The sequence below is a fragment of the Mytilus californianus genome, unplaced genomic scaffold (genome assembly GCF_021869535.1).
Source record: "Mytilus californianus isolate M0D057914Y unplaced genomic scaffold, xbMytCali1.0.p SCAF_7, whole genome shotgun sequence".
In the NCBI taxonomy this organism is placed as follows: Eukaryota; Metazoa; Mollusca; class Bivalvia; order Mytilida; family Mytilidae; genus Mytilus; species Mytilus californianus.
Genome location: NW_026262723.1, coordinates 71,615,405 through 71,628,942, shown reverse-complemented (window position 1 = coordinate 71,628,942; position 13,538 = coordinate 71,615,405). Strand labels below are relative to the sequence as shown.

The window sequence follows — 13,538 nt, the reverse complement described above, 5'->3', positions numbered from 1 at the left end:
TCATCTGTTGTTGTTCTGCTTTAGATGTCAAATCACTTCAGACTCAAGTATCTCGTGCATATGATGTTGAGCTATGTTCTTCAAAGATAAGTAATATTTCTGTCATTGAAAATGTGAACAAACTTGCAAATTTGACACCATACTGGACGAATTTTCACAGACGACATGTATTAAAATGGATGGGGAAAAATGAAGAAAAATATTATTGTTGTGAGTGCATTTAATCAATTTATTTTTTTTTTCCTATAGTGTACATCTGAAATTAAAACAAGAGATTCATAATGCACTGTGCACAAATAGATATAAGAAGATGTGGTATGAGTGCCAATGAGACAACTCTCCATCCAAGTCAAAATTTATAAAAGTAAACCATTATAGGTCACAGTACGGTCTTCAACACGGAGCCTTGGCTCACATCGAACAGTAAGCTATAAAGGGCCCCAAAATATTACTAGTGTAAAACCATTCAAACGGGAAAACCAACGGTCTAATCTATATAAAAAACGAGAAACGAGAAACACTTATGAACCACATCAAAAAACGACAACTACTGAACATCAGATTCCTGACTTAGGACAGGTGCAAACAAATGCAGCGGGTTTAAACGTTTTAATAGCTTTTCAAACACTTAAATTGTTACGTTAAACATTAGAAGTTCTTAAGTAGTTCATATACAGTCCGCCAAAAGTTAAGCACCACCTAAATATTACTGGTAATATTTTTTTTAATTATTGCGAAAAAAATATTTATGTTTGGTGTTATGAATTGCCTATAACATACACTAAGAAAATTCATTAAGACCCCAAAAAATAAACTCCGATAAACACGCCAAGCAATTTTTTATTAAAGGTCATCTGCACTTTTTCGAATACACTGTTTCGATGCCTTTAAATCATCTTCCTACTGTCCCGCGTACAGGTGAAATTTGACCTTCACCAAGTCACTGTGAAATATGGCAAGGGGTAAGTTATATGTGACTGAACCTTGACAAGCAATTGACATGTCAAATGCCGTTAGGAGCACTAGTTGCATAGGTAACCATTTCAATGTTAAACACACCGTCATTGTCAGATTTTTACAACGTCATGTTGACACAGAAACTGTAAATGATAGACCAAGGTCCAGAAGACCTCTTTTAACTACCGATCGTGATGACAGACTCCTTATTGGTTGTGCTAAAGCCAACCTATTTACTCCTGCCCCACAACTTAGACACCACTGGCGTCAGATTGGTCAAGTTAGTGTTTGAACATTGGTCCGTCGACTTCATAGAGGCTACCTAAGAGCACGTCGTGTTATCAAGAGACCTGCCCTAACAACCAGGCACCGTATGATCAGGTTTCAAAGGGCTAATGACCATCGACGCTGGAACATGAGAAGCTGGCAAAATGTTCATTGGTCAAATGAGAGTCAGTTTCTGTTACGACCAATAGACGGCAGAATACGAGTTTGTCGTGGAAATAAAACTGCTAATGACCAAAACAACATTTGCCCAACGACTGCATACGTTGCTGGTGGTGTTACAGTATGGGGTTTCTTCTCATACTATTGTAAGGTGGGTATGCATATTCTGCAGGGTAACATGAACGGACAGACATACAGGGATTTGGTGCTTAGAAACATTGTAGTCCCTCATTTTGATACTCCTCTACTTGCTTCAAGACCCTTGTGCATGTACGACAATGCTAGACCACACAGGGCAAGGATTGTAACCGAGTACAAAGAGTACAAAGGGCAAAATGCCATTGACACTATCTTTTGGCCTTCCATGTCTCCAGACATGAACCCTACCGAACATGTCTGGGATGCCATTGGCAGAAATCTCAATCGCAGAGATCCACCTTTGCAAAATCTTAGCGATTTAAGAAGCGCAATTGTTTCTGAATGGAATAAATTTACTCAACTAAAGTTCAGAAGGCTTGTACAGAGTATGAGACTTCGTGTTATGGAACTGTACCGGAAGAGAGGGTGTTACACATCCTATTGACTCAAATATTGACATTAAATTTGCCGAACACACCAAAGATTATTTGTAGAGACTCTTAATGATATTGGTTGATTAATTGTTGTAAAAAAATAAAATCACAGTGAAACTTAATTTCCGTTTCTGATTTGTGTAATTTTCACTATTTCTATGAACGCAAATTTCAAATGCATAGAACCTGCATACGCGAACAAACTTAAATCTACGGTTTGTTTATGGTATATGTTAGCAAAATTGCTACATGAATATTTTCTCTTTTTCGAGGATTAACTGATTTTTTTAAATGAAAAAAAATTGATGCAATAAAAATAGGTGGTGCTTAACTTTTGGCGGACTGTATATAATGTGTCATGATTAAATTAACCGTTCAGTAAAGCTGCATTTTCACCGACCACAGTATATTTATATGGTTATAATCGAATATAAACAAAACAAATATCACGTATTTCATATTCAAAATGATTATCCGGCTGTGTACACTCGCTTATAATAGTTTACAATGTTAATTGCTTTTCATCTAAACCATATGACTCCCATATCAGCTTGAAACGTTACCGACTGATCTTTATGAATCACGAAGAGTTTGTCTTACATTTGTACATTCGTTGATATATTCGTTCCCAATCTCGATTTTTGTTTATTTGGATTTTGTACCTTTTGCTCGGTTACTGAAGTTTGTTGTGTAATTTACTCATACAAATACAGGAAAAAGTAAAATAACAAAAAATATTGAACTCCGAGGAAAATTCTGAACGGAAAGTCCCTAAGCAAATGGCAAACTCAAAAGCTCAAACACATCAAACGAATGGATAACAACTGTCATATTCCAAAAATAGTGCTATATTTGATGATTATCCATTGTTAAATTCTGATGTTATTAACTGGGCTTTTAATCAATATTCTTATGTAATTAGTTGTGTTCGTAATATAATATCAATTACTCTATACTCCGATACGGAGCATGGTCGTTAATATTCAGAAAAAAATACAAAAAAGTGGGATTTGGAAAATGAGCATCTCATGTAACACCCCGCCTCTATGAGAGGATAAGGGTACTACAAATGTATTTATAATTTCAGATACCATGGAAGACGTATTGAATGTCAAATGTGTATCGGTAAATAAAAGTATGCAGTATGTCCCGATGTCATGTCAGGGTGCTAAATGTCCAGCATTATGCGAGACAACAACTTATAATACCATGACCGACATCTCTGCAAAGTGTGAAGGTAGAAGTGTATCATTTAAGATTAAATATTTTTACTCATTCTCTATACGTACATTTATATGTTTTCCATATATCTATAATATACAAATTGATTCAGGCCTCAGAATTAATTTTAGTGAAACAAATAATCGTTGGTGCGTGACAGATTATGTATTTCAATATGGAAAATAACAAAAATTGAATGACAGAATCGCTTTCCGATCCTTAACACATTTTGTATTTTGAGTTTCATGCAATGTAATGCAACATATGATGTGATATAGAAATAAAGATCATATGAATTAATTAATAAGTGGCGGAGTAAGAAATACAGGTTTGCCAAATGTATCGATCGTGTTAATAGCTGCTGATGACTATTTCAACGAGTAGCAATTAAGACAACACAAAGAAGGTGTTAACTAAATTATTTAACAAAACAGACGAGGTTTGTTCTCATTTATTTTCAACAGACACACCTCTATAATGATTACCTCTATTTTTGTATACAAGTATTAAGTTTAACAGTAGCAATTTATCTCCTTCATATCAAGGTAAGCTTTCTTTAAAATTCATAATTTTACTGATGCTCGTATTCATTTATTTTGATGCATATTTCAATATTCATATGATATACCTGAAATATTCAGTGGTGTTGTTTCAGTATTTTATACCAACATATGTTGACAAAAATATACGATTACACAATGATATTTTCTGAATTAAGCGCGATATACGCTTTTTTACAGAGCTTATAATTTAAACTGCTGAACGATAGATGGATCGTTTCGGTTGAACCCAAACAAAAGGATCATCCCCAATCAGAAGATGACGTTTAAGTTGTGAAGCTGTTTAAGCTTTCACTGCTAAACGTTTGATGGTATTTTTCGGTTGAAACAAACCAGAAAAATTATTCTATGCTTAAGTTGTGAAGCAGTTCGACCAATGAAATACTTTTACTAAATTAGAACTAAATGTTTAAAATGTTGAGCTGAATAATAACAATTGCTATGAAACTAAGTAAATGACAAATCCTATTAGGTTTCTATAGATAATGCGTATTTTAAGGTTTTTTTCTTGTTGTATAACACACCTCGTGGTGTCAGGATTGCCCAAAAGAAAGACCTCCCTACGGCCAGTCTTTTATTTGATCCATCCTGACACCCCTCGGTGTTTTTTACAACAAGAAAAACATTTAAATGTGCATTATCTATAAAAACTTAATTGGATTTGTACAGATACAGGTTATTCTTAGTATCATTGATCCAAGACAATTGCAGTTTATAAATACATGTAGTAGAAAAAAGATACATGTATGCTCTGTATTGAATTCCTGATGTTAAAGTAAGAGGTATTAGTTCTGATCAAACCTTTTATCATGTGTGTTCATGCTTAAATTAGATATCGTATGCACCCTCTCTTACTTTTGGGCGTTTATTAGTTGACAAGAGTCTAACGAACATCTTGTTTTGTTAACATGCTCACTAGCCTTTAATTTGGTGTTTATGACATGTTACAAGCAATTTAATTTTCCTATTTCGCTATTTCAGTTGAAAACTTTCTTCTTATTGCCTTTTTTGGATATTGAATTTCGAACCTCATATATTGATAGATACTTAATATTAATATCGAATTTGAAATTTTGGATTTAAAATTTCAAATATTGTTTTCTCTAATTTCGAATGTCGACTAATCCTGAACACATACAATGCTCCCTCGTTATATCAACCCTCTATACTGGGATTCCTTGGTGACTTGTTGTCTCTTACATCATAAACCTACTTATCAAAAACTAACAAAGATTTTGTACAGATACCTCCCACATTAACAATGCCACCAATTTAAACCTGGTCCGATATGTGGCAACATACCGAGGGGGAAGAATATTCTAACAATTAATAATGTGATATTTTATGATCTAAAGGCATTAAAGAATTCGACATTTGAATTTCTTTTTCAAGAATAACTAACGAAAGGTGAATGTATAAATTGCCTCGCCCCTGTAAACGCCTGCTGTGAGCTTATTTGACGCTGGAAAGGAGCATACGTTCGCAGTAGGTTTATACCAAAACTTGTTAATTGTCACAAAAAAATCTTCTGAAACATTGCAAAATAAAAGAAATTGCAATATTAGCTCAATGATAGCTTTGTTCGTAACCAGAAAGAAACAGATAGAAATGTTATGCCGACAAGATCAATGGATTTCTAAATATTTCGAAGCCTTATACAAAGTAACCTCGGAATTTAATAATTCCATGCTGAACACGCTTCGAACACATTTTAAAGATATTTAAATGACATTTATTATATATCAGTACAAAAAAAATGCAGAAGCCTTTCATGGATGATTAGCCCCTTATTTCTTGACTACTTCTAGTACTTACATGATGGTTACTGAAATATTTCATTTTTCTTTGTACCAGAAACAAAAACAACAGATGTCAATGGGAAAACCAGTCTGTCTACCATTCTTCCGGAAATCAGCTCCAAGGCTTCAACCACATCATCACTTGGAAAAGACACATCCGTTTCTGTTAACATGACTAAAGTAACAGGTATGACGCAGACGACAATATTTTTACTGAACAATCTTAGAGCATGAACAGTACACTAGACTTATCGTAGAACTTATCCATTTGTCAACTTTAATGTGTTTTATAAGTAACAATGTGGGTTATACTATAGTTTTACAGTTTCATAACTAAATATAGAAAATTGAATTTGACATACTCACAATCCTGACTAATTCCCTTGTTCGTGACTAAAAAACGACACGACACCGCATTTTTTACATGACATGAGCAACGCGTGTGATGGAGCTCATCTCCTTCTTTGCCACTGTCACACATTTTGCATATAGTCTTTGTTCAACGGGAATATTTCTGATACGCCCCTTTTCAAGTTCTAGAGGGAGCGTCCCACATCGCATTCTCGACAAGGCTGATCTTTGGTTCCTGGTGAGACATTGCTTCGGATATTCTTCTGTTATAATATATATTGGTACCAAGTTGTTTAAAATCAAACACGAAATTACTTCAAAATTTTTTTTTGAAAAAACTTTTTTTATATGAGATATATAGAGAAAATCCCAAGTGACGAATGTTATACATTAGAGGACTAGTTCGATTTGTCTTTAAATTATCTTCTGAAAAGATTCAACATAAGAAATACGATAAAACATTATTCACGTGCTTTGGGTTTCTACATCCAGGAGAAATTTATATTTCGAACATAACAAAAAATAAGGAGATGTCTGTTCATTCTAATTATCATACATTTAATACTACAAAACAAAATTTGCAGGCATTGATTGATTGATTGATTTATTGATTGTTGGTCTTCAACGCCACCTTCAATACTATTGGCTATTTCGTGACGGTCCATTTTTATTGGTGGAGGTAGCCTGAATGCCCGGGGAAAACCACCGACATTCGGCAGGAAAACTGACAATCCTAGTCAATTAAGATAAGAGTCGAACGTATTTGCAACTACGTACAAAGCTTAGATTCAACAGATGTTGTAACTATGTAAAGGAAGATATGGAAACATGTTAAAAATTTGCCCCTTAAGAACACTATCAATTCCAACATGAAGGTAACTTACATTCTTTTTTTATTCATAGAACATGGAACAATAACAACAGCTATCGATATGAAAACAAGTCTGTCTACCACTCAACGGACAAATGCAGTTACATTAAAAGTGTCTTCTACAGAATCGACTAAGATATCAGTGACAAAAGAAACAGGTATGATGCAATTTTGTATAAGAGCAATCGTACAGTTCACATTATATGTTTTGGAACAGAATATAAATGTTTAAATGTGAATGTGTTTCACAACACAAATAAATAATTTTCACTTATCAAGCATTTATTCAAATAGAATATGTTATAGTTTTCACAGAAATAAGTGTCACAGTTACCATGTACATGTAGCTATATTTTCCATTTGAAAACGTCACAATCCTTGCTCTTTGTCCTTGTTTTTAATTATAAATGAACAACATATTTCTTGGGCAACAAATCCGGTTATTTTGGGCATTACAATTAGGTATTATTTTCCGTTCCGCGGCACCTGGCATTTACCCGATTTCTCGGGTTAGTATTGCAGACGCTTCAATTTTTCTTGTGTTTTAAGGATATGAACAGAGGAAGATTTTGGGTATATATGTAAATAAGGCAGAATTCATACATGACCAAATCCTGACTAGGCATATATAGGTCTACAGCGGTCTCATTATGTCAAGCTCTAAATTGTAATGTTTTCAGAAAAACATATAGGAATGAATTTTATAGATGAAAAACGAATTCAAACCCGAATTTACTCTTTTATTCCGGAAATATACTCGTTCAAAATATTTTTTTATTCCTGTTAAAAATAAAGTCAGCCTAACATTCATTCCTCATTAAGAAACAATAAGGTAGACAATACCAAAGGGAGAATTAAAACTAACAAGACAAGGAAAGATCGACAAAATCATGGCAAAAAAAAGCGACGAAAGCATACAATAAACTAGAAAATGATTAACACTTTTATTAATTTTATTTTTGTAAACTACAGTTTGTAATCAAAATATATTCAGTTAAAGTTTGTTCGATGACATTTAGACAACACGTTATACCGACTATATGAATTGCATACCTTAGATTTCTCTAGCTTACAAGATGTGTACATATCTGTATAGTCCTGGCACAATGTCTGGTTATTCCATATTTAGCACATTTAAAACTGCCAAACACAATTTGGAGACAGTTAAATTGTAAATAAGCCCATTACTTTAGGACATTGTCGATAACCAAACGTAAGTATCTTAAATATTTCAAAATTTATAGAAAGTCGGACAATAACAATTAATATCAACAAGTCTAGCACTCAACGGGAACAGACGATTAACTTCGTGGGTTCTACCACAGCTACACCTGGGACAAAACCATCGGTTCCAGTGACCATGATTCAAGTAACAGGTATTATTAATTTTGTATTTACATTGTGTCATAGATCAAACTTATTCGTTCAGTGAATGTTCACTTGTTTTTGTTAATATGTCTTTTGATTGAGTTAAGCCATTGCAATTGATATTTTATAGTGTGTCTTTCTTTTCTGTGATGTTACTCTATTGTGTCAGGTTAGGGTGAAGGTTGGCGCCTATTAAAACATTTAAACCCGCTGCATTTGATTGCATCTGTCCTTAGTCAGGAACATGATGTTCAGTGGTTGTCGTTTGTTGAGGTGGTTCATAAGTGTTTCCCGTTTCTCGTTTTTTATATAGATTAGACCGTTGGTTTTCCTGTTTGAATGGTTTTACACTAGTCATTTTTGGGGCCCTTTATAGCTTGCTGTTAGGTGAGAGCCAAGGCTCTGTGGTGAAAGCCGTACTTTGACCTATAATGGTTTACTTTTACAAATTGTGACTTGGATGGAGAGTTGTCTCATTGACACTTGTACCACATCTTCTTATATCTATGTTGAACAGCAAAAATATTTCTAGAAAATAATCTTGGTGCATATGACTTTAATATTTCTTTTAGTACAACACAATCTGAATGTGTACCATTTTCATTCTGTCGTCATCACAATTCCGCTATATTTTTCTATTTTCTATTTTAATGACTTTCTGAACTTCAAAGAAAATTCAAAAAGGGAGAAGTTTATAAAACCTAACAATCGACTCTATCTGCCAATAGAACGAACGAAAATCAACTGTCATATTCCTGACGTGGTACAGACATTTTCTGAACAAAATGGATGATTAAACCTAGTTTTAAAGCTAGCTAAACCTCCCACTTGTACGACAGCTGTTTATATTTCTGTTATATTGACCAAATTGTGTGAGCAACCCAAACAGACTTAATTGGTTAAAGTGACAATAATTGGGATCCAGTAGCCAAAATTGAGTACATTATAGATATACAACACAACTGACTTGAAAAATCCAAACAAACATACTGAACATCTCTGAAACTGACATTATCAAGATGCTTGATATCTTGATTAACATCATATTTGTTACGCTTGGAGGACGTGTTTTCCAATAAACAATCGGCAATTGCCGACTTGTTCCTTTATTCATATGAGGCTGAACTCATATAGGAGCTCGAACTTGAGATAAAGGATATAACAGATACAGTTAAGTCTGCCTCATATCTTGATTTACATCTAGAAATTGACAATGAGGGTAGGTTGAAAACAAAACTTTTCGACAAAAGAGAGGGTTTCAGCTCCCCAATAGTGAGCTTTCCATTTCTATGGAGCAACATTCCAGCAGTGCCTGTACACGAAGTATATACCTCCTAGTTGAAACTATATTGAAGGGCTTGTATTTCCTATCATGATTTCCTTGAAAGAAGAATGTTGCATACAAGGAAGCTATGCGTTCCAAGGGGCGAAGTTGAAATCATCCTTTCGTAAATTTTACGGACGTCATCACTAATTGCTTGTCCGTTTTTGAATACCTTTTTTACAGTTACGACGGATATGTTCCAATTGCCGTAACCACCATCCGGTTTTCTTTTCCCCGAGTGTGACCTACCGACTAAATACGTCTTATCACCGGTTTGTATTTACATGAGCAACACGACGGGTGTCATATGTGGAGCAGGATCTCCTCACCCTTTCAGAACACCTGAATTCACTTCCGGGTTTTGGATGGGTTCGTGTCTTCAGTTTTCTATGTTGTGTTTTATGTACTGTTGTTTGTCTGTTGGTCTTTTTCTTTTTTTTGCCATGGCGTTGTCACATTATTTTCAACTTATGAGTTTTTTGGTAGTTTTCGCCTCTCTTCTTTAACAAAAACGTTTTTGTAGTCGGTAGGATAGTATGTAAAACATAATTATATATACACTTTCTCTTAAAGTACAAATTAAATGAAAAATAAATACAAGGGTATGCAAACTGAAAATAACAATATAAAATATTATGCGCCCGAATCGCACCTATGAACCCAACCGCATCAGGAATGCCAAAAGCCATAAACCAGAAAGTTGGATGCATAAAAACCGATCCAAGTCAAATGTCCTGCGACTAAATGAAACACAATAGTACAAAGACAAAAAAGGGAAAACTGCAAAGAAAATAAAATGATACACAACGTCAGCACATATTATCTATAACTCGAGACTGCATCATTTGGGAAGTTGACCATGAATATTTCTCAAAGATTTTTTTTTGGTACCAGTCGATCAACTGCTTAAGAAAAGGAACGGGACATTTGTTAACGTTTGCTCAGACACTGACGACAAATTTTGAGAATCAGCTGCAAGCTCTTGAATATTGGTTAAGAAACCTTTTAACGAACTTTTTACATTTCATTATATACGGTTAATTAAACTAATGGATTATTTCTCTGCCATACCATCCATTTTAACCCAAAGTTTTATTTTTTGTGTTGTGTTTTTTGGGGATTTAGGAAGAACAGGATGTAGGACATATGTCAATGAGACAATATCCTACTATAACAAAATGTATGCGGTACATCTGGAATGTCTACACGAATCTTATATTAGGAACTTATGAATAAAACTTCTAAATGACTACTAAAGATCTGAGTCCAAAAAAAGTTGTTATACATTCATTTGATGTGTTTGAGCTTTTGATTTTGCCATTTGCTTAGGGACTTTCCGTCTAGAATTTTCCTCTGAGTTCGGTATTTTTGGTATTTTACTTTTTAATCCAACTTACGAGATATAGTCGTTTATCATTCGGGCGAATATATATATATTTATGTTGTGGACCCCCTCCATTGACTTGCGACATGGGATCAACGACTTGGTGTTCCTTTTTTAATTTGATTCCCTTTGAGCCCATTAGGGTGACTGCTAGTATGAGCCTTTCCTATCAATTGGTGTCCATCTGCCATCCTCGGTGAAATTTTGAAAGATTTTCTCATCCATGATACGGATGATCCTTGGTGTGTTTTTACTTTGTGAATGATATAATATATCAACGAACAGACCGCCATGATTAGAATAATAACATTATATACACTTAGAATAAATCAATGAATACTTACTAAAATCATGAACTAAATATTGACCTTAATGATTTTTAAAATTTGAGGCGTTTATTAACAGAGAAATAACAATAATAACTTGCAAGTCAAAACCGGAAAAGGTCTCAAGACTCATTACACACAAAGAAAAAAAACAAAACCATAGGGGTAAAGAAACCGACGCAAGCCGAGAGGGGACTTGCAAACACCGACTCTATTTCAGAAATACAGATAATGAAGATGTATATGTATTTTTCAGTTATTACCGTTATTGGCGCCGTGATAGCTGTTGCTATTGTGGTAATTGGGATCCTGATTCTATTTAAAAGAAAACGGTAAATTGTCAATATTATTTATATGCGACGTTCGAGGCAAAGAACAAAAAATGAAACTGGTATTTTTTTTAACAAAAAGTAATATAAGTGTTGACGAGTTGATATCACCGACAGGACCAAATATATAGCCAATCTCGGACAAGAAATCATAACTTAACATGAATGAAATACATTACTTCATTTTAAGTTATTTTCTTATTATTTAAAACATCAAATTTCAATACCACAATATCTGTATTTTCTTGACGATACCGAAGGATTTGACTTTGGATAACCTTTAGGATTTACAGTTCACAAACAATGGTAGTAATAACATAGAACGGTACCAAAATTTACGCATTTCGACTATGATTTTCTTGTCGATACCGAAAAATTTGACTTTGGATACCCTTTGTGATTTACAGTTAACAAACAGTGGTAGTAATAACATAGAACGGTACAAAAATATACGCATTTTGACTATGATTTTTTTTTAATTATAATTGTACGTGTTCTAGTTTATTGATAAGAATTCTAATATTTGGGTGATTGATTGATGTTTGACGATTTTTCAATTGCAATTGCAGATATTTGATCCATATTAGTGACGAGAAAATATTTGCAATACATTTAGGTAGACCAAGGTGATTGACCATTGCAAAATTGAGGGTATTTTGGATAGGGCAGATTTTTGTCTTACTACAGACAACCTACGGAACCCCAAAAAGTTATTTATCATAGTTGTTTAACGTATTTGAATATCTTTTATAGAATTGTTTGTTTTAGACATGTACACGCTCAATGTTATCTCTGAATCTCATATAATATGATCACTTTTTAAAACTTTCACAGTCACGTTTTTAATTTATATACAAAAAATATGAAAATCTTAACTGTTTCTATGATTTCTCTTTCAAATGTCAGGAAACGTAAAAAATATAAGCGTGAATCTAAATGCACTGGTATGAGAAAGGCTGCTGAAGGAGAAGAACTAATGCAAACATTCAGAGGCAACACCCGGTCTTACACTAATACCGAGGCAAAACCATTAAAACTTCAGCATGAACAGGGTTTTGAAATCATTTCAGTCAATGATTATCAGGATCCTGTTGATATGGACAATCAATACCAACGACTTGATTTCACTGTGCGGAATGATGTGCAACCAACTGCAGAAAAAGAACATAAAATCTACTCTATGTCCTATGGTAAACTTACTCGTTTTCCTCCTGTCAATATTAATGGTGACAAACTTTCGGATAAAGCAGGAAACTCATTGATTACGAAAGTTGTGACAGAAGAACATAATGACTACTTTATACCATGCGATGCACTTACTCATCCTCCTGCTATGAATAAAGATAGTACAAAACGTCCGGGTACAGCAGGAACTTCATTGATGTCGAACGATGTTGAACATGGGCAAGTTGCTGCATATTGCGATACGGCAATAGTTCATGAAGACTTCTTATATGACATACCAAAGCCTTTAATTTCGAAGTAGATTTAGAAAGGGATGTAATGAATTGTGAAGTTGACAATGAATATTTCTCCAATTAGTCTTGGTACCGTCTGATTAACTTTTTGAGAGAAAGAGAGAAAAAAAGGACAAGACGTTGGTTGACAAAACCCTGGTTTAATAATGAATGCTGTTTCCCATTTAAATATGAGTTATCATTCTTGTTTAAGGATATTCTCTGGATAGTTTATTCAAAAAATATCTACAATTTAGATATTGAAGTAAGAGTGTATTTTTTTTTATAATTGTCTCTGTTATAAATATAAATATAAATGCTGTACTATATTGCAAAACATATTGCCCCGTCTCTATGTCATAACAACTGAGTGTTTTAATACAGAGTCTGTGTTGTATGGAGCAAAACCTGCATATTTAGGTTCTTAATACTAATAGATGATACAGTGCGTGACAGTTGTGGTTGAGTGTTCGTAACCGCAGCCTACCAGGTAAACTGTTACGGTTCTGTATAGTCCCCTTTTGATTTTCATCTCTATAAATGCTTTTCGTAATAAAAGAAGAACGTGTGCA

At 34.0% G+C, this 13,538-nt stretch overlaps 1 protein-coding gene across 1 annotated transcript; it reads left to right on the top strand.

Annotated features, from left to right (window-relative positions):
• Positions 1-3,068: 3,068 nt before the first annotated feature.
• On the top strand, positions 3,069-13,071 carry LOC127709517 (mucin-3A-like). The gene is made up of 5 exons (XM_052215122.1): positions 3,069-3,213; positions 5,612-5,743; positions 6,811-6,936; positions 8,023-8,154; positions 13,052-13,071. Exons 1-5 carry the CDS (start codon positions 3,069-3,071, stop codon positions 13,069-13,071), a joined length of 555 nt encoding a protein of 184 aa, XP_052071082.1.
• Positions 13,072-13,538: the final 467 nt, after the last annotated feature.